Below are 21,580 nucleotides of genomic sequence, written 5' to 3' on the forward strand. Positions count from 1 at the left end.
CCCCAGTTGCTGCGAGGTCTGCCAGCTCATCCCTGCTCCATCACCTATAGCAGAGACGACTGGAATTCACTTCAGCAAAATTTGTGACTCTCAGATGCAGCCAGGCATGCCCGGTGCGGACAGGCAGTCCTGCGGCAGGGGCAGGCTGTACCCTGCAGCACTGCTCTGCTCCAGGCCCGCCAAGCACAGCTCTCCCTGCAGAGCACCGATCCCATCGGGGGAACAGCAGCGGTCCCCTCGGCGCACACCTGCGTTCAGGTCACCCAGCATTTAATCTGTCTGGGCAGCTCACAGCAGTTTGAAGGGCACAAGGGGAGGAGCAAGCATGGAGTGAATATTTATTACTGTAGCTACATAAAATCCTCCAGCAAACCTTATTAAAAGAACAATTCAGCTTCCTATTACTGAGAACGGTCAACCTCTACTTGGAAGGAACCACCCTGAAATGCAGGTTGTTGCAGAACTATATGGTGCAAAGCCTGTTCTGTTACTCCATGGAGCAGGTAATACTGGGTGCTGGAGCAGCCAGCCCCTTTCCAGATCAGTGTGTGACTGTGGGGCCTCAGCACATGTGTGAAGCATCAGCTTCCCAGCTAGGATGTCCACTCCAGACCTGGGACACCTCACCAGTGCTCAGTGATGTGGCAGTGCTCCCAGGGATAACCACCTGCTATAAACAATTCCTTGACTGACCAGAGCAAGACTGTCTCCAGCTAGCTGCATTAGCCAGGCATGAATATTCACTGCTCCTGAGGACTTAAAACATAAGGATGGATCAGGAAAATAAAGTTGTTCATGTAGTACTCATGCAGAAATTACACTATCTAATGCCAAGTTTGTGAAGATGGAGCCACCCAGAGGTCCTTCTCCTTCCCTGAAAATCCCTTCTCTGCACAGTAGCAGCTTTCTCAATCCAAACAAATTTTAACAGTAAAATTTGTTTTAAAACACATGATGACGGCCGTGCTCCTGCCAGTGATGCCCTCCTCACAGGAACCTTCACAGAAAAGGCAGGGCAAGTGGCCCCTCCCTCCCAGAACACAATTTTTTGGGGGAAAATGTGAAAACTCACATCATTAACAGGACTGCTCCTAGAACATTAACTCACAAGCTTCTTACCAGTTCAGTAAACTACGAGCAACTTCCACAGTATGGAAGATTCCCCCTGGTAACCTGTGCCACTGCTAACCTTCCAGCTACAGAATTAGCTTGGGATACCCAACAGAGGCTCCTGAAAAATTAATTAACAGGAACTCCCACTGTTTAAACAAAGCTAGCTTCATTAAAAAAAAAGAAACCCACAGGATGAAGCAAGTCAGATTCTCAAGGGAATCCATGTCCCTTGGAGATCCTTTCCCAGCAGACATAGCCACCTCTTTGCTCACTCAAGTGCAAGAATCCCAAATTCTGTCCAGTCAAAAGAAACAGCTCGTTTCACACAACATCTCATGAAACAAGGACAAAACTGTGCCTACTTCAACGCTGAGAAGGAATGTCTTTTCCAAACCTAGCTTTTTCAATAACATCCTTGATGTCCCTCATTTCCAAACCTTAGCCACGTCCTGTGAGACCACAGCTACTCCTGGGTTAAGCCTTCCTGGATGTCACCAGCTCTTCCTCACACTTCCAGCTGCTCCACAGCTGAGGGAGAAATCAGGGATTTTTGAATATAGAACAATGACCATTTCCTTTTAATTTTTTTAAATGACCTTTAAACTTGTCATCATCTACTGTAATGTATAAAAATCATAGTAATTACCTTTATGCTGCCCTCTCATCCTAATGAATGCAGACACAGTGATCAGAGCTGGGGAGGAGAAGCAACTTTTGATTTTAAAATGAAAGTGCTGAAACCTGCAGCACAGGATAAAACCAACTCCCCTTCTGGTGAGCCCTGCACATGCCCCAGGCAAACTGCCCGCCCCCCGCCCCCCCGACATCCAGCCCAACCCAGGGGCTTTGAGCAGCTCCAGTGGCCATCCCCATCTCCCTGATCAATGCTGCACTTTTTACCACTCTTCCTTTATTTCAGTTGATTTCCTGAATTATTTAACGACTATGGTGGGAAGAGACATGATTTTTACAGGCAGAGGGACAGTAAGTAAATTGCAAGGGGGCACTGCAGGGGCATTACCAGGTCAGGCTTGCATGGCATCTGTAAGAGTCACTGTGCTGCAAACTCCCACGCAGAGGGGGAAAATCAAGCTATGGCTTCAGGGAGCTGAAGTCTGGGAAACCTCTGGACTTCACCTCACTATCCCATTTGATCCTCTGCAGGACAGTGGAGTCACCTCTTGCCAGTCAGGCCACTGACACAGCCCTCCCAATGGCTGCCTGAGAGGAAAAGTTAACCCTCTCATCATCTCCTTCTCACTCCTTGCCTGCCCGAGGTTGAGACCTGGCAGGGGCTGCCTCACCTGGCAACCACGCCAGGATGAGCACAGCCGTTTTGTCTCAGATCCGTGGAGTCCCTCAAGCCAAGGCGGAGAAGCGCTGCTGCACAAGCTGAGCTCTGCTGGACGCGGGCAAGGTGCAGAGCTGCCACCTCACTGGCCAGGCTGCTGCTGCACAACCCATTTCTGCTGTGCCCTGACACCAGCTCCTTCCTCATGCAAACACAAAGCCCTCTGGAACAGACCCACTGAGGCAGAGTTGGACCAACACACCCAAAGCAGTGGCTCTGACAGTCTGTGTATATGGATTTTTCCTCCTATTGATTAACCCATTTGGAGTTTATTTGTATTAAGGCTGCCTTGCAGCTCATTTATGCTCTCTTAATGAGGCCCCTGCAGAGTCAGTGCCTCCTGTGCATTAATTACAGGCTCCAGCACAGCCCATGCTTTACAGAGCATCCTCCACCCATGCTCCACCTCCACTCTGTGGTTTGTACACTTGCCTCCCTGGGACAGGCCCTGCACTGCCAAATCCCAGCCCTGGTCTGCCCAGCAGACTGCAGCTGGACAGGAGGTACACATTCTCGGAGAAGGAGCAGAAATAGCTATGAAATAGCTGACCACATTGGGAAGGAATGACCATTCACAGCACAGCCCTTTTATAGTAACACGGCTGTAGAATAAGCCACCGTCGTATCTTCCTTCAACAATGAACAGCACTATCAAGGGAAGATGATTTCCTTTTTCAGAGAAAGGAATCAGGATGTTCCGTTTCATCTTCCTGCATATTCCAGAAGCTGTGTCAGCCCCTCTATCTGCAGCAGCTGGCACAGTCTGTGTCCAGCTGTGAAAGTAGTAGCAGAAATAAATGCTGTACCAAATAAAGGTGGTGTGTGTCTAAGAGACCCCGAAAAATCTCTCACTCCTGTTAGAGGCACAAATGCCAAATTGATATCTACGATTTGTTATTTCTAGACTAAAAAACCAAGGGTACTATAGTAACAAACACTAGAAAAGCCTAATAAAAATAGGAAAAGACTTGAACTGAAACAAGACACACACAGAAAGGCTAGGTTTACCACAAGAAAACACTGAGCAAGTAATGAAAAATTCAACTTACCATGAATCAGTGAAAGTGAAAGCACCAAGGAAGAGTTGCTCTTTCAAAAGATTAACCCTGAGCTCATTTCAGATTTAAAACCACAGCACTAACAAGCCACACAGAGTCACTGATCACCTTCTAAAGCTTCCCCACCTGCTCTCTTTCATCTTTAGTTTGCATTTAGAGGACAAGAGCTGTGGGACATAAACACCTCTACATGTCTGGGTAACATCTAACACTATACGAACCTAGTGTGGGTCACAGTTTGCAAGCACTGTGGTCACTGGAGTTAAAGCATTGCTGAGGCAGCTGCCACACAAAACCGATTTGAACTGCAAACTACACTGTGGATGTTCATCAGTGACATGATGAATTCATCGGCAGCAATCCACCTGAAAAGAGACAGAAGTGGTCTGTCTACTTTTTTTGCAGCTGGGGAGGAGATGGTGGGAATCATAAAGAATGTCACATGAACTGGCAGAGCAAGATGTGCCATTTCTCTTCCCAATAAAAAAAGGGTGTATGATACTGGGACAGGAAGGCAGCTTTCTACAGCCTCAGGTGGCACATTCCGTACCTCTGAACTTGCAGGATTGATGAAACAAGAAGCAACTCTGTGGTGTAGGACAACACAGAGGCCCCACACAGGCTAAATATGTCTCAAAACTCTGGTTTGGCTAATGTTATTGAACCTATGGGAAAAGTGAAAAAAATAAAAAAAGTTGGACTAGCAGCTCTCAGGGTTGAATACACTCACACTGGGCCTGGCATTGTAAATGCAGTGTGCAGTGCATCTTTGGGGCTATCCAGTGGTCAGCTTGTGCCACTGCTGATTCACAAGTGATGAGCCTCACCTAAGTCTAAACAGGGCCCATGCTCCAACACAATTTGCAGTGAAAGCACATGTAACAGGACAGGAATGATGCCAGTTTGCCTCACTCGCACAACTCTGGCAGCCGGACAACTCTCCACATAAGCAGGAGGCCAACGTACCTCATGCTTCAGTGCCACTTCACAACACGCCCAAAGCTGCTTGTCCTGACCCTAATTCATTGCTGAATCACTGTTGCAAACACATCACATATTACACTTCATTAGTTTGCAGTAATGTGTATTTATACACACACAGTCTCTCTTTTGCTTTCAGATCATACTCGTCTTAGCTAGAAAAAGCGGTAGTGTTATCATAGCCATGGCTGGCCTAATGCTATATATGGGCAAGAAAATATTCCTTCTATTACATGTTACCACTTTCCTTTTATCCCCTCCTTCCTGCTGACTTCAACAGGAACAGCACTCTTTCCCTCCCAAATTTATAAAACCCCCCTTGCAAATGTCCAACATATGTTGCTTCATGTGCCATCAAAGTGTTCAATATAATGGAGTTGAATTCTGAACACCTCAACCTGTATTTAGCTCAAAGTTCACTGCTTCTGTTTCATGTCCAGCAAAGGGTCTGTTCCCAAAGCCCTATTTTGTGGGTCTAATAAGAGATTTATTACCTCTCCTTATTACTACCTTGCAAAGAATTAAAAAAGCACAGTGGAAGTATATTATATTCTCTTCTCTGAGTTGCTAAAATGGTAGTTCATCATGGGAACCTGACTATAACACACTTTGGAAGTTAATTTTCAGTTATTGTTTTTGAGATTTAACAAAGACACACTCAAATGACCTACCATCAAACATGTAGGAGCACTGCCAGGACAGCCTGCAAAGCACTGACACTGCCTGGCCAGCCCGGACTGCAACCACAGAGCGCTGTTCCTCCCTCCCTTACAGAAAGGCAGTTCCCTGGGCTCTGAGCTACCTTCACTACTTACTACTTACATCACTGATTGATGTTCTGCTCCGAAGCAACAGAACCAGTCATCAGGTTGGTGCTAAGAGCCAACAAACCGAAAAGGCACCTTTCCTCAAAGCTGGGACCATTCATTACAAATGACTTGTCCAGCTGGCAACTGGAAAGACAGCACTGCCTGTGGATACCAACAAAGAGCAAAAAGACAAGACGAGAGAACAGTCAAACTACTGTACAAAAGATCTCAAGGGTGTTAAGGACAAGAAAGCATGGAAAGAAAGATTTAAGAACGTGACACTTGCCAAATCAAGAGTAACCTCCCCTAAGGGTGTGTGGTCAATACCAAGGTCATTTAAAATGGACAAACCAAGACAGCAGCACAATGAAGTGCAGAGCCCTTGAGGAAAGGGAGGAAATGGCACCCAGCAGTAGACAAAAGCTTCCTGCGGTAAGTTCCTGATTACCTGGAAACACCTTATCACATACCTTCTTCCCAGAACCTGCTGTGCTTTCTGCCACGTACCGTTTTACTAGGAGTTGCCCTTGGATGTCACAGATATCAGTGTGATCCTACTTCTGGGGCCACTGGACATCCCAATGAGAAAGAAAGGGCAGCACCACTGTACCATAAGCTTTGGCTACATAACTAAAAAAACATTTGTACAGATGTTTTCTGTAGGCAAGGCTCTCGAGGTTTATTTTGAACTATAAAAGACTAACAAATAGCATTGTCTTGTTAGACATGCATACAGACAAATTCCTGAAGGAGTCTAACAGCCAAGAAGGTAACAAGCGAGTGGTAGGACTACGTCCCTGTGCAGCTCTGAATGACCACCACAAGTTTTCTTACAGCCTACCTGTGGGAAATGGGGAGAAGAAGAGACTGTCACAAGTGAAAATATGTAAGATTTCCAATTATAACAAAACAGAGGATCCAGTTCATGTGGAAGTCTGACCTTTTATCTCATGTTGGCTCTCTTCTTCAAGACCTGGATGACTACTGTCCAATAACTCTATTTCTTGTTACCAAACTCTTACCTTTCTTTTACACGAGGCTAAACAGAATGTCAGCAGTAAATACAAAAGGCTTTAATAAAAGGGAGGAATAAGATACCTCAGTATTAGGGGTATGAAATGGGAGGAATTTTGCTGAGGCTTTGGGTCCTCCTCCACAACAGATCATTGCAATAAGTCACAGTAAGCAGCATAAGCATCCAAACCAGTTCCAAACTAGCTGTGGTGACATTCCTGTAACGCAAGCCTAGGAAGAGCAGAGCTTTTCAGTTCACAGCTTGGGGTCGGGCTGTCAAAAGCTGCAGTGACCAGTCATGTGGGCTTTCACTCCTCGCTCAGGAGGCATCAAATCGGAGCAGCAAAGGCTTCAAGTGTAAACCACAGATGCTCTCCAAACAGGGTGTCACCCCAAGCCCAGGAGGACAGAAGGGACCAGGGAGCTAGAGGTCAGCTCCGTACAGAATGAGATGCTGCAGCTGTCCGAAACAGCCACGTGACAAAACTCCTCCAACAGTTGTGGTCTCCTCACAAAGTTAGGAATCCTCCTGGGTTTTCCACATCTGCTTCTACAGGACAAAGAGGAGTCAGCCTCAGAAACAGACTTTAGCAAGCTGGCAAAGTTGGAGAAGACAAAGTTGGAGAAGACATGAAGAAAAGACTTATTTTAGAAAACTGTTTGTTTCTAAGTGAGCATTTTGTTTAGTCTGCCTGCACACCCCCAGGTAGTTCTACCACTACAGGAGCACAGTCATCAGGCTCTGCTTCAAAGTCCCATTTAAATTTCTTCGTTAGGTGAGCCTTGAATTTTTCAGCCTTTTTCCTTAGGGTCCCATCAACAGCAGCACTGCACGTGCAGGAAAAAAACACCTAAAAGAACAGAGTAGAAGTCAGTAAGAACTCCATCATAGTACAAGCTGTGCATCTCTTTCCTACAAAGACATCATGAATAGGGTGCACTTTCAGGTTAGGCCACTGGTAAGGGATCTACCACACTGGAAACCACTCCAGCTTTGGGGCTACCTCAACAATGCCTACACTTCTCTCATCCCACAGGCAAGAGAGACATCCTACCTTCACTCCGAGTCAGCATTTGAAATATTTGCACTAAGGTATGAACTTTGTTTCAAACAGGAGTATGTATGCAATTAAGTATGTACTATGGAATTCTAAAACTCAGTTAAGTGTGAGCAAAGAAAAACGTCTGGGCAGCAGGAGAAAAAAAAAAGAGGACTATCAGTTTTCATGGCCACAAAATTATACCCACCTTTTTGATGGCTGGGCCAGGAGATGCCCCAAAGTATTTTTGTAATATAGTATCATCAACACCTCGGGATACAGAGGAAACTTAATAAAATTTACCTTGAAGGTAAGAGAAGCTCCCTGGAAAAAGTCCAGTTATCCCCAGCACAGCCATTACCTTGAGCAAAGGGCACTGAAATCTGGACTAACCTCTATGGGTGGCTCTCCTCCATCATCCAAACACACATAAGTCTATTAACTTTTCACAAACTCACAGCTTCTGTTAGCACTTTGAGAGTTAAAGCACCTGTGTACGATTAAACAGGGCATTTAGCCTCAGAGCCCATCTTTCATCAGCCTGCTTTTGCTCCTCTTCTGAACCTGTGATCCAGAATTCATTTCCATGGGAAGAATCTTATATTTCAAAGCCAAAAAAAAAAAAAAAATCATTGCATGATGGCAGTGAAGGGAAAGCCCTCTGGGGAAAAAAGCAGTTTCTTATTTGGGAGAGACATGACAGCAAGCTAGATAAAACACTGACAAGGAGCAGCAAAGTTCGTTTCTTTGTTTATGATCATTTGCCTTTGCCCTGTTCATTCTACCATCAAACTGACCCTTTATAACAGAACCCTCTTACACAGCAAGGCTGCTATTAAAAACATAATTTAAAAAAAGATTTAAAGATTATACTACCCATTTCTCAATGAACTGCACATTAAATTAGTTATTCCATCAATATTTTTTTCCTTTAAACACTGTTAGGGTTGCATATTCAGTGGAGGTTATGCTGTACTCTTCTTTCTTAGATCAAACTCCAAAAATAAAGTTGTTGTATTCAAAGCTGAGCAAAAGCTAACACAGATAATACACTCCCCCCACACAGACCATTTTGCACCTGCCCACATCCAGTTAAGACTGTTAACTCTGATGGCTGTGTACATAAAGTGACTGGGTAAGGCAACTCCCAGAGGTTCCCTGGCACTGTTCAGCACATGAGTGAAATCCCCCAGGAGCAGAGAAACAGAGAACTTTTAGCAAGGAGAGGCTGAGTTCAACCATAAGGCAATTTTTTTCTTTGTTACTAGCAATGCAGCGACTCCTGCTAGGGCTTAACAGAGACTGCTGGAGCCAGTGCAGCCACCTAAAGGCATCAGGTTCTACTGCTTAAATAAAAAACACAGACCGATGAAATCCAAGGGCATACAAGATTCAGGTACCCAAAAAGGGAAGATAACGAGCAAGACAGGGTGCTTCCAAAATTCCCATCAGATGGAAAGAATGCCTGGTTGACACATTCTTTGCACTGCTGTAAACAGTGTAAAGTATTGGCCTGCGAGTGTGCTGCAAAGAGAGCTGGGTTTTCCAGTCCTATAATGGGATGGAAAAAACAACCACCAAAAATAAAATAAAAGTAAAAAACCAAGACATTTATGAATCTAAACTGAAAAAAAAGTGAAGAAAGTCACTTGATTAAAGCAATGCTTCCCATAACATTTCACGCAGCAAATTAAAAACAAACACCTCCACCCTCCCCAAAGCTACAGGAAGAACTTGGGAGTTACAAGTAGAGAAATGGAACCATTCCCTGAAAAAGGAGAACGCACGACCAGTTTGCATCAAGCACCTGCAGCAGAACTTACTACTGTTTCTGCTAGGATTAAGTTTCCATTGCTGAACTTCACCAGTGTATATGGTTTTGGCTTTTCTTTTTTTTTTTTTTTTTAAACCAAGCTCTGCTTAGTCTGTTTCCTGAACTGTCAGTGTGGTCACAATCAGTGGAAGTAACAGGTTCTACTAGTGCCGAATTACAGATTTGCCCTGGCCTGTCTTAGTAGAAGCAGTGTTTTCTGCATTTTGGACTAACCATAAATTCTCTCTGGATAAGAACTTGATTATAGGCAATCTTCAGCTGTGCTTAAGGCTAACAGGAATGGAAAAGCTTCTTAAATACTATCAATGCCCTAAGCTCCATGAGGTTTCACTGCAACTTCTCTCCATACTAAGCATACCATTCAAGCTGGCCAAAAATCAGCATCATCAGTCTTTTATGTCAAAGTTTGGTTGGTTTTTTTTTTTAAAGAATGAAAGGCATTTGGGAAAAAAAATAGCAGACACCATATTGCACTTGCTCAGCCTCTCTCACAGCTGTTCAGCTCAATGCAGTCCAAGGCCTTAAAAACTTATAGAATAAGCATGCTGGTACTGTCCAGTTGCAGTAGATGCACCACTCCAGAACTCTAAAACCATGGCAATGTAGCAGGCTACTTTCAGCACTATTTACAGGAAAACATAATAAAACAAAACAGTTCCCATTCTCTGTTGCAGCCATCTTTGTTAGCCTTTCCTGTCACTGCCCCATTTTGCTGGCCCCTCTGCATGCAGACTAACTCAATTTTATACTGCATTAGACTCTTCTGGGCATAGCTTGAGCAGATCAAGCTCCGAGATGACAAGCAAATGGTATTTCTTTGTAAATAACACAGGGAAAAAGCAAAAGAAAATATGTGTGTGATCAGATAGACTCACTATCTCCCACACAGTTCACAACAGTAGCTTAATTCCTTTTGCAGCTTCTCCCTGAAGTTGCTCTGATGTCCTGTATGCCCTCTCCTCCCACTCCTATTTTTCAAGAGATAGTCACAAACATACCTGTAAGGTGCTGGTTAAAAAGTTGTCCTGGGAGACAATGTCCACAAAAAAATCAGATGGGATTTCACTAAGCTGATGATAAAGCACAGAAATTAGATTGATGTAAAGGTCTTGATACTTCCCTATAGCATCTTCAGATCGGCAGAGGATGTTTAAGAGTCTTTTCCAGTGCTCAAATGCATCATACACGTTCCCGATCAGGAAGCAGATGAAAGCAAACTGCAGCTCAGCTGTGAATATTCAGCAAAGGAAGACAAAACAAAACACACGTAAGATTAAAAACATATCCAAGGTACGTGTCCTCTTAAAAACTCTGTAAATGATTGCATAAAACTGGGTTAGCCTTCTGCACACACATTCTGCCCTTCTGGCAATTCTGCTAATAGCAATCAATACTCCAAACATTGACTATGTCCTAATGCTCTGCCCTTCAGCTAGAGAAAAAGCAAAGCATAATTGGGCAGGTCCACCTGTAACTGTAATTACCATCTTTGGAGAGTGATTTTACAGGCAGAAAAAACAGTCACCTAAGGCCTTCCACTGTCATCCGTGTTCTCAAAATGACACTCAAAAACTCAGACATTGCAGTTATTCTGCAAGCTTTCAGTCCACGTGTGCCTGGGTCTCCAGAGGCACATGGGAGTGCAAACGCTACTGCCCTCGAATGCAAGGGCTGTGGGAACACTGGGAGTGGGAGAGGTGACCAGTGCATCGACTAATGTTTTTTCCTCGCTGAATTAGGAGCCAGGCTTTGTCTCACTGGATGCTTTTTTGCTCAAAAATCAGCTATTTTGACAGCATGATGGCATCACCATTTCCTAAGGTAGTTTATTCTTTGTATATCCTAGTTGTCTTTTGATAATTTTCATAAATTGAGTAACATTAATATAGAGAAAACGGATGAAGGGAAAAACCAAGATTTATTCCAAACCTCAGCAGCCTCGAGGTTTCAGCTTGACTGGGTTCCCAAGCCCTCCTTCCATCCTGCCACGAAACAGAACCACACTTCAGGACCTCCTGGGCAACCACCCACTGGGAAACCCACACAGGAACAGGAGTCTGAAAATTATGATGTTCAGCCCCATTCAATGCGCCCAGAACTCCATAAGCTCCATCCTCAAGAGGTTCAGTTGACAGGCAGATTTGCCTTGCCGGTGCCAGACCACAGGCACCCTTTGTGCGAGATGTGGTTTGTGGCCACTCGCGATTGCTGCTTTTGACTTAATTTGAGGCAATCTGGGCCCCAAGCACAGCACAGAGAGGCAAAGGCTGGCAGCTCCGGCCACCTCACACCAGTGCAAGTGCAACAGGCCCTGCAGCTGCTAAAAACTCCACAAATTTCTGTGCTGCAATTAAGAGCGATGCCTGCGGGTGCCAGGGCACAGGGCCCACAGCACAGCACAGGGTTCATCCCGGGGCTCCCGCTTTACAGAGAAACGCCGTTATTCTCCCAAAGCGGCCCAGGACTCCCGCGGGCAGCGCTCACCCAGCAGCTCCAGAGGCCGGCTGGCGTAGCGCTGGGTGATCACTTTCTCCAGGGTGTAGCTGAGGTCCATGCTGTGCCTGGTGATCTCCTCCGGCGTGGCACCATCGGGGTACGTCTGCTTCGGCAGCTCCGTGAACCTGATCTCGGTGCCGGCTTTGGGCTTCATCTGGGGCAGCCGGGCCATGCCCTCGGCCAGGCTCCGGCACTCGGCGTCCACGGGGGGCAGGCGCTGCTCGGCCCGGTCGCGGGTGTGGCGCCCGGCCGCCACCGGCAGCACCTCCGAGAAGGCGCAGATCTGGCCGCTCTCCGGCTGCAGCTTCTTCATGGCCGCTTCGCTGATGAAGCTGGTGAGGGAGACCCACTTCTTGAGCGTCTCGTAGGGGTAGGGCCCGAGGAACGGGTCCATCTCCTGCAGGTGCTCTCTGAAGGCCGCCGCCTCCCCCGCGGCCTCCCACACCGCCTCGCGGGCGGCGTCCCAGCGCAGCACCCGCACCTCCCGCCGCTGCAGGCTGAGGAAGAAGCCGGTGCGCGGGCCCGTCTCCCGGCCGCCCGCCGCCCGCCCCGCGCTGCAGTGCAGGAAGTGGACTCCCGGCGGGATCATCTTGACGCCGCGGAACCTGGGTCCCACGGCCCAGGCGCTGTAGTCGATGCCGAACTCGGTGCCTTCGGGCACCCCCAGCACCACGACGGCGGCGCCCTCGAAGAAGAGCTGCCTGGCCAGCTCGGGGTCCGGCCGCGGGCCCGCCATGGGCAGCGCAGGCCGCGACCGGCACCCCCGGCCCCACCGCCCGGAACCGCCGCGCCCGCCCGGTCCGCCCCGAGAAGCGCCCGGTCGGCACAGCCGTTCCGGGCGCGGCGGTTCCGGTCGGCACAGCCGTTCCGGGCGCGGCGGTTCCGGGAGCGGCCGGCGGGGGGGGCCGCCCGCACTGCCCAGCCGCGCCCCGGGCCCGCGGTGGGTCCCCCGTGCCCTCGCCGCAGGCGGTTGTGCCCGCGGCCCCCGGCGGGCGGGGGGCCCTGACACCGCCCCCCGCTGATCCCCGCTGGCTCCCCAGACCCCAAACCCGGCAGGTGTCCCCCGCGGCCCTCCCGGGACCCTCCATGGCTGGCGGCTGCTCCACTCCGACCCGAGGGTCCCCCAAAGACGGGCTGACTCCCGCAGAGCCCCCAGCTGGCGGCCATTCCCCTGGCCCCCCCGTCCGCCCAGCCGGGGACTGAGAGCCCCGCAGCGGGACAGACGGACAAGAGCCCTGCTGTGGGACAGACAGACAGACAAGAGCCTTGCAGCGGGACAGGTGGCCCGAGACCCCCCCAAGCGGGACAGACACACAGAGACCATCACAGCAAGGCAGATCTGTGGGACGGGTGCCTCATAGCACCACGTCCTGCCCCCGCAGGAGCACAGATGGACCCTGACTCCTCAGGGACAGCCGCCACCTCCTCTCGCACCCACCTTCGCTGCCCCACGCTGTGTACGAGGGTCGGCAGCTGCCGCATGAAGCTACCCCCGGCTCCACCAGCCCCAATACGTGACACGGGGGCATCTTTCGACAGAGCAGGGCCCACTGTTTGCATGTGCAGAGACCCCAGCTGCAAGGTCCCCCCTTCCCTTCTCCATCCTCCTAGTAGGAAAGAGTCCACTGAGGCATCAAGCTGATTTAGCATCAAACACATTTATTTCACTTTTATTGAATACAAGAACAGTGAGCACACACGCATACACCACCGAGCACTGAAAAGGAGTATGACCGAAGGGGGGAGAGGGAGAACAAGGGAAAAGGAGAATTAGTGAAGGAACAACAGAGCGTTGCAGTTGGTTGGTAAGGTGCTTCTCAAATAAAAATAAATATTATTGTTATTATTGTTGCTGTTATTATTACTCATGCATTTGCAGGCCAGGTTTGGAATGAATTTGTGGCATCAGGTAAAAACAGGCACTCGTGTCTCCCACCCCTTCCAACAGAAAGGCCCCTGGAAGAAAACAAGCAGTGATCAGCTATCAGAAACAGCAAGGTGACGGGCAGGCTGGGGGAGCTGAGCCCGTGGGGGCCTCAGTTGTTGCTGAGCAGCAGAAACCCACACCTCGCCAGGCGAACAAGCAGTGAGCTTTTTTTTCTTTTTTTATTCAAAGTTTTTAAACACTGCCACCCATTAGACACGCTGCGGAAGCCAGGGACTGGATCTGCTCACTCCAAACATAACTCCTTTCAGTCCAAGCGCACATCAAGTCTAACTCTGTAAGGCCACTACTTTTAACAGTAACCGATTTTGGAACTATACACAATGTCAAAAGGAAGTATCTAGTTTCACAGTAGCCTCTGGTGGGTTATAAAGGTGCCAAAGCCAGGTGAGCTCCTCCAGCTATGAACCACACAGTGTGCTGATGAACATGAGCACTGTGTGCAGACGGTGAGCCCGCCGCCACCCCGCCTTGCTATCTGAAAGTGTCACTGCTGTTTACAGCTGGTTTGGGTGTATTGAAAAAAAGAAAAGAGAGAAAAGTAGCCTATTTGCAACTGCCTTAATTATTTTATGGCTGGGGGTCTGATCTCTAAAGGTAGCTGAAGGTGCTCAGATGGAAGCTGGGGAGACCCTCACGACCTGGCAGCACTGGTGCCAGCCAGCAGCTCTGCCCATGTCCCAAGCAGCCTGTGCTCACACCTTTCACGCTTGCAGGAGAAACCCCTCTGCCAGGAGAACAGACTTCACGGGGACATACCAGCAAACAACTGGTGAATTGTGGCTGCCAGGGAGCAGGCTCTCTGCTAGGACAGCAAAGGCGGTGAGCGGAGTCTGCCCACAACATCCACGGGGTGCAGGCTCTCCTGCTCGCTGTCTCCTCTGAGACGTTACAGGACCTGGCAAAACGCGCCTATTTCTGGGCACCGTCTGTGTGAGAGGTGGGAGACTAAAGGCAAAATGGTGCAGAATCGTGGGCCCTTCTGTTTCCACAGGAGCTAGAGACGATTCCAAGAAGGAAACCCGTTTATTTCCTTTCCTTTCTGATTTTGGTTCCGAGTCTACCCTAACCGCCTGGTTCACAGTGTACGAGGCCCTGGGCTTGGCCCATGATCCTCTTCCAAAGGCAGCCATAGAGGAAGCCTGTGGCTAAAGGCTGAGCTGGGATGAGTTGGGGGAAGGCAGCTCCACTGACATCTCCTCAACATGCGCCTTCTTATGCAGAGGGCTCTCTCACCCAGCCTGGGATGGCAGGGACGCTCTGCACTGATGGAAACAGCACTGTCTCTCCAGTGCCCATCCCCAGGCGGGGCGGGGGAAGGGCTGCCATTGCCCCACCACTGCTGCCACCAGCCCTCAACGCCTCGGGCAGCCCCTGCCATCACACCCTGGGCAGTGGGGGAGGCAGGGCAGGAACAACCTCTCTGCCTTCGCCCCTACTACAAAGCTCAAGTAACTTCATTACTGGGATCCAGAAACAAAGCAAAACCACCCCGACCGCCGGCATGGCTCAGTGGGCTGGAGAGGAGTGATGAACGTGGTCCTGTGGCTGCCACCTTGCTCCCAGCTGACTCCCATGGCTCTGGGTGGGGGCCGGGGAGATGATCCTGCCTACAGCTGCCAGAGCCGCAGCCTCAACCTCCCTCCCTGCCCCTACAAGTCACCACTGACCTTCCACATCCAACCACCACACACTGCAGATCAGCCGTCAGGACATCTCCTGTCTCTCACCCTCTCCCCTTCCCGCCCTAAAACAGCAGCAGCTGAAACCTTCCCCGTTCTCTTCTTGCAGGACTTAGAGTCCCACATGTGATCTCAAAATACACGTGTCTCAAAATACACCAACCACAGTCAATCAAATAGTTAATAATTTAAAAATGTTGTCATTATATTTACCAGCACTGTTGAATTATTTCAGTATTGTTCCCTCCCTCCCCCCTCGTTATATATAATATACATAACTTAAATGCACATCCATATGAAACCCTACAGGCTGCTTTTTTATAAATGAGAAACCATATACATATCATTTGTTTTGTTTGAAATGAAATCCATTCTTAAATACCTTCAGAGAACAAGAGGTTGGACAAGTGCACAGAGAAGAAGATAAGGAAGGGAAGGGGAAGAGTTAACAGAACCCCAAAAGATGCAAAAGAACCAGCATGGAATGAGGAGAAGGGCAAAACGACACTTGAGAATCGGAAAATAACTCTAAGGTAATAAATTCAATGGTTTTCTCTCTTCTTTCCAGAGGTGGGGAATGGTTTTGCTTCTGCTTGTGGTTTTTTAGTTCAGTTTGCTTATTTCTTGCTTTGTTGCAAAGCAGTTTTCCTTTCCATTCAGTGTGCAACAAATGAACTCATGATTGTGTATCCTTTAATGTAACATGCAAGATGGTGGCTTATTGTGTTGTTAACAATATTATTGTTGTTATTTTTTTTTAATCTTATTTCATCACCAATCCTGTAAATTCTTCAATTTTTCTGCAGAGGGTTGGCTTTGTTTGTTGTTGGTGGTGTTTGTTATTCATTTCCAGCATATAGCAGCAGTGCAAGGATGCATTTTGTTTCCTGTTTTTATATATATATATATATATATGTATGTATGTATATATATATATAATATATTTGCTATTCCTTTTTAAAAATTTTTGTCTCTTGCCATGAACATTTCAGCCAGGATGTCTATGTCTTGCTGACAAATCCAGCATGAAGGCTCCTTCTCCCGCTGTTCTCCAGGTTTGAATACAGATGCCAACTTCCATGAACATGTTGGTCAAGATTCCTGTACAAGGCAGATGGAAATGACCAGTCACGGGGTGCTGATTTCTTTGGCTATAAAAGGGGTCCTCTTTGTATGAGGCCACTGCACAGTAAATTTGCAAACACTTGGGGCCACAGTTTGCATTTAATTACCAAGACCTCTGGCAATTAGCAGGAACTCTTAATTCATTGGGCTGGTGTTGGTGCATGGGGGAGATGAGGATGAGTCACTGCTCCCTTATTTTAAGCCATTCAATTAAAACTGGGTGGCTCCCTAAAGTGATGCTGAAGTGTCTAAGGCTTGTTTGTTTGTACTGTGTGACAGGAAGTAAGATTAGACAGATGCAAGAGCCTCTTCTGACCTTCCAAGCTGCAATGGAGCTGGTCGCTTTTCCAAGCTTAAGAGCTGCCAATCAAACCCTTCATATGATAAAGAAACACAAAATCATATTTCCAAAGAGGCCTCTCAAAATGCACCTGCAGCCTGGCTGGTGACAGAGCTGCTCATACATTTTTCAGCAGTGAAGCTGCTTTCAGAAGCTCCCCCTCTCCTTCCCACCGTGCTCCCCCGCCCCTCAGCTGCTCTGACACAGGGGTCTGTTGGGCTGTGCCACCCCCCAAGGGCTGCAGCATCCCGCCTGATGGGGAGCAATGGGGGCAGAGTAGGGGGCTAAGAGTGGGGCAGGAGTGAGTCCTCAAACCAGCTTTTGCCCTGAAGAAAAATGTCTGGGGCTATGACTGCTTTGGGGCATCTGCAGGGAGGCGCAGACCTTGTGTGCTGCTGGCCGCACCTGCCTGTGTATGAAAGGACAACTTGGGGATCTGAATGGGCCTAAAGAAACCTCTTTTTTTACAAACACTGGTCTGATACTTTGGACTGGCTTTGCAGAACCTGTAGCCAAGTTTCTCAGCCCATCCACAAAACTGGTATCACCAGGTCCTTTCTTCTTTACATGCAAATGACTCTGACTCCTCTGCTGAGCAAGGTGACATCTGCAGAACTGCTTCTGGTAGCATGGCACCGGCTTTCTAACCACAACCAGGTGGCCATGCCCAGAGCCACCATCACACAGGGACAGCTGGCCAGGAGCTGCCTCTCTTAGTGCCAAGGAGCAGAAACACCTACCAGCACCTGCAGCTGGTGGGGATCAGAGACACTTCCCCAGTCACATGCACCCCTACGCAGCAGGTATAAATCTTACCTGGTAGCTTCACCTACCTGAGGTTTCTTGTCCCTTTCCTCTGGAGAAGGTTCTGTTTCTCTGTATACCACAGCTTTGGTTACCAGCATGTCGGGATGTTGTAGTTTTGCCTCTTTGATTGCTAAAGCCAGTGCCTAGAAACCAGAAGGATGAAAGCATTTATTGTCACTTCCCTTAAACCTGGTACGTTGCTCTCAGCCAGACAGAACAGGTGGACAGAAAGCAGCTGGAGCCCACCACTGATCAGGGATTCGTACACCACTGGGAAGCCTCATGCACTGCCTTTCTCTTGCTGTTTTTTTCTGTAGATCTGTGCTATGTACCAGGCTCCCTAATGAAACCCAAGCAAAAGGAATAGCAGTAATTCTCTCTGCAGGAAAAACCTAGAAAAATCTACAGTAATAATCTAATTATATTTATTATAGTTCTAAAAATGTCTAAGAATTATTTAGAGCATTTTAAATACTTTAGCTCTTTATTATTTCTTATTAAGCAAAAAATCCCAAAGGGATAGGCCACAGGAAAATGACCCTGTGGTCCTAGACGTTTGTGTCAATCCCTTTTATTTCATCATAAAAGTTTGTCACTTTTTGTTCCTCTTTTACAGAGGCAGGTGTCTCTACCATCACTTGGAGTGAGTCAACCTGTAATGAGACTGTGGTGGAAAGAGAGGAATAACCTGCATCACTTTGGAGTATTTTCACAGAGAAAGGGCAACTGGAAATGTATTTTAAGAAAATAAAAAGGTGATCCCATCACTGGGATCTGTGCTGCGATGTAACCTTTACCACTGCTCCACTGCTGCAGTGGGCACTGATGGGAGCTGGGCTGGGGCTTCACATCGGTGCCACTGCACCCTGTGGGGACCTGCACTGCCAGACAGAGCTGGTAGGTTTGGGGCATCAGGGGCCAGTTTTTGGAGAGAAGGGCTAAACAGGCACAAGCCAGAACCAGAAGCATGTGGCACTGCAGCTGGGGGCAGCCAGAGCCGGGCAAAGCCAGGGCATCCTGCTCCTACCTGGTCCTGGTCCACATCCTCATCTCCTGTGATGATGATGCGCTTCTCTATTCGGGTCTCGGAAAACCCTCCTTTCACAGTCTGCGCAACAAGAAGGAAAGCACTCACCCACAGCTCTCTGAGAAGTCAGCTCCTGGTAGATGTAGCTCTGCCCATGGGAGGAAGGACAACGCCAGAATTGCCTTAGGAAGTCCCCCCATAATTTAGTGTATCTCCCACTATGCTAGACTCAGTGAGTGGTGAGAACTGGCAAGACACAGCTGGCCACAGGTGGGAGGAAAGGAAAAGGCCCAGGAGGCAGGTACTGAGACCCCTCCTTCCTGCTCAGCTCCCTCACTGAGCTTCTGCTTTCATCTATGTGCACTTAATTTGGGAATGAAATGGCCATGGGCGAGGTCCTCTGATGCAGCCTCATCTCCTTCATTCCCTACCAGTGCTCCCCTTGCCTGCACCACTCCAGCTCTAATAAACCCAAAGCACCCCATGCTAACATGGCTCCCATCGCTGACACAAGGCCAGACGCTCCAGCACTGTCGCTGTGGGCTTCTTGGGCCAGGGGGACCTGGGGTCTGGTTCTAGGTGCATCTGGGAACACTCACCCCTGTTGCACAGGCAGGGACTCGCATGCACGCTGCTCAGCCTAATTCAGAATCCCTCCCACCCATGCAGTTGGCTTCAGGAGGTCAGTGATGCTGCGTGCTGCTCACCTTGTCACCCCAGCAACTCCCTGCCCTCCCAGTCTACCAAGGAGCAGAGATGGTCACAACACGTTCCCAGTCCCCGCAGGTGGTAGGCAGGGGATGAACACTCGATGCCTGGCTGTCCCTGCCTGCAGCCTGCCATGCTCATCCCTGGCTGGATGGGACAGGCTGACCTGGGCACAGGGTGCTGTGCTGGCTCGTCATTCCCCCACGGGACAGCATACACTATTTTGCCTTGTAAGGAGAAGAGGGGCATTTTCTGCTGGACCAACCACAATATAAATCCACCCATCCTCAAATTCCAGTGGCTTGCGTCAGGTTGCCCCCTCTGGAGCTGCTCTTACCTTGGTAACGTGGGTAGTGGTGGAAGTGGAGAGGGTTTCTGCAGTGGCACTGAATATGCTGGTGAGCATTTCCTTCCCGGCGGAGCCGCTGGTGATCTGCAGAACAGAGATAAGCAACATCAGTGGGGCTACTGAAGAGCTGGGACCTTCCCACTGGCATGTACCTACTCAGCCAAGCAAGGGAGGGAAGCAAGTGGCAAGGAAAAAAAAAAGACACTGTGCTGTGCTTCCAACTGGACCTAGTTTTTTGGGTGGGCCAGGGAGAGGTTTCCAAGGTACCCCAAGCCCAGAGCCCCAGGAAAGGGCCTCTGCAGCAAGGAGTTGATTTCATGGCTGCATTTCACAGAACCACAGAATCATCTCAGTTGGAAAAGACCTTGAAGCTCCTCCAGTCCAACCATGAATCTCACACTGACCGTTCCCAACTCCACCAGATCCCTCAGTGCTCGGTCAACCCGACTCTTCAACCCCTCCAGGGATGGGGACTCCCCCCCTGCCCTGGGCAGCCCATTCCAACGCCCAACAGCCCCTTCTGCACAGAAATCCTTCCTCAGAGCCAGCCTGACCCTGCCCTGGGCAGCTTGAGGCCATTCCCTCTTGGCCTGGTGCTGGTTCCTTGGCTCAAGAGACTCATCCCCCCTCTCTGCACCCTCCTTTCAGGGAGCTGTAGAGGGCCAGGAGGTCTCCCCTCAGCCTCCTCTTCTCCAGACTAAACCCCCCCAGTTCCCCCAGCCGCTCCCCAGCAGACCTGTGCTCCAGACCCTGCCCCAGCTCCGTTGCCCTTCTCTGCACACGCTCGAGTCATTCAATGGCCTTTTTGGGGTGAGGGGCCCAAAACTGAACCCACCCATCCAGGGGCGGCCTCACCAGTGCCGAGCACAGGGCTCAGATCCCTTCCCTGTCCCTGCTGGCCATGCCAGTGCTGACACAAGCCAGGATGCCATTGGCCTTCTTGGCCACCTGGGCACACTGCTGGCTCATTATGACCCCCCCCCAGGTCCCTCTCTGACTGGCAGCTCTCCAGCCACTCCTCCCCAGGCCTGTAGCCCTGCTGGGGGTTGTTGTGGCCCAAAGGCAGCCCCCGGCATTTGCCCTCAGTGAAACTCCCCCAGTTGGGCTCAGCCCATGGCTCCAGCCTGTCCAGGTCTCTCTGCAGCCTCCCTGCCCTCGAGCAGATCAACACTCCCACCCAACTGGGTGTCCTCTGCAAACTGACTGAGGGTGCACTCGATCCCCTCGTCGAGATCATCAGTAAAGATGTTAAACAGTTTCACTCTTCCCCCTCTATCCTCAGGGCCACCCTAAGTGCAGAGCTCTCAGCCTGCTTCTAGCTTTGTCCATCCCTGCACAGCAGGGATTGAGAAGGGTGTGCTGGTGCTCCTGGCTGCATAGAGTGACAAGCCTGGTGCACCACGTGGCATTTGGCCAGGCCTGACTCCATCAAAACAAGGCAACAGAGTAGAAGAACATTTTACAGAGGAAGGCCTGCTGCTGGGCAGGGTTGCTGATGGCCATGACCTCCACTGGGAGTCAGAAGACTTTGTGTGTGGCCTTGGGTGGCCAGGCAGAATACCCAGGGCTAAAGATATCTCAGCCTGCTATGTGACCAGGGACTGGGCTTTGTTTTAGGAATTATTCTTTCCCAGAAGATGCTCAAGGTGCATATCTGGTACAGGAGAAAGGCCATGGGTAGGGGGTCCCCTGCCATCTTGCTCCCCAACCTTCCAAGCATCCTTTTGCTTCTCCCAGTACCAACCCACCAGCCAAGGGTGTTCTCCCAGTACCAACCCACCAATGGAAGGGGACCCTGTTGAACCAACTCCAGCCTACCCCCAGCCCCCGCAGGGCTGCCTCCCTCCCTCCCTCCCTCCCTCCCCACCATTTGGCCTGGCTGGTGGTGCCACATCCCCCTC

The 21,580-nt window shown here is 49.4% G+C and overlaps 2 protein-coding genes across 13 annotated transcripts in view; both read right to left on the bottom strand.

Annotated features, from left to right (window-relative positions):
- Positions 1-1,981: 1,981 nt before the first annotated feature.
- AAR2 (AAR2 splicing factor) lies at positions 1,982-12,488 on the bottom strand. 3 transcript variants are annotated; one of them, XR_012634623.1, is made up of 5 exons: positions 11,685-12,488; positions 10,199-10,428; positions 6,411-7,177; positions 5,326-5,474; positions 1,982-3,887 (listed from the first exon to the last, which is right to left on the bottom strand). XR_012634623.1 is itself a non-coding variant. In XM_074919978.1 (3 exons), exons 1-3 carry the CDS (start codon positions 12,430-12,432, stop codon positions 7,010-7,012), a joined length of 1,146 nt encoding a protein of 381 aa, XP_074776079.1. In that variant the 5' UTR covers positions 12,433-12,488; the 3' UTR covers positions 6,364-7,009. The 3 variants fall into 3 exon arrangements, 1 of the variants encoding a protein (XP_074776079.1); XR_012634622.1 differs by lacking the exon at positions 1,982-3,887 and having other exon boundaries at positions 5,213-5,474; XM_074919978.1 differs by lacking the exons at positions 1,982-3,887; positions 5,326-5,474 and having other exon boundaries at positions 6,364-7,177.
- Positions 12,489-13,352: 864 nt separating this feature from the next.
- The window catches only part of EPB41L1 (erythrocyte membrane protein band 4.1 like 1), a 69,807-nt gene continuing 61,579 nt past the window's right edge, over positions 13,353-21,580 (bottom strand). For all 10 annotated transcript variants that reach the window (XM_074920357.1, XM_074920352.1, XM_074920356.1 and 7 more), the window contains 4 exons: positions 19,668-19,763; positions 18,623-18,703; positions 17,622-17,738; positions 13,353-16,424 (listed from right to left, as the gene is read on the bottom strand). In XM_074920357.1, the coding sequence (XP_074776458.1) occupies positions 16,416-16,424; positions 17,622-17,738; positions 18,623-18,703; positions 19,668-19,763 (303 nt within the window). In that variant the 3' untranslated portion in view covers positions 13,353-16,415. The remainder of the gene's footprint in view (positions 16,425-17,621; positions 17,739-18,622; positions 18,704-19,667; positions 19,764-21,580) is intronic.

The sequence above is a fragment of the Athene noctua genome, chromosome 16 (assembly GCF_965140245.1).
Source record: "Athene noctua chromosome 16, bAthNoc1.hap1.1, whole genome shotgun sequence".
NCBI lineage: Eukaryota > Metazoa > Chordata > Aves > Strigiformes > Strigidae > Athene > Athene noctua.

Excerpts from the sequence above, each read along its gene's own strand:
- AAR2 (XM_074919978.1), bottom strand. The coding sequence starts at position 12,432 with ATGGCGGGCCCGCGGCCGGACCCCGAGCTGGCCAGGCAGCTCTTCTTC. Across the intron at positions 10,429-11,684 it reads CCGGCCTCTGGAGCTGCTGG|CTGAGCTGCAGTTTGCTTTC; the intron begins GTGAGCGCTGCC and ends GAATATTCACAG. Across the intron at positions 7,178-10,198 it reads TTTTAACCAGCACCTTACAG|GTGTTTTTTTCCTGCACGTG; the intron begins GTATGTTTGTGA and ends CTGTTCTTTTAG.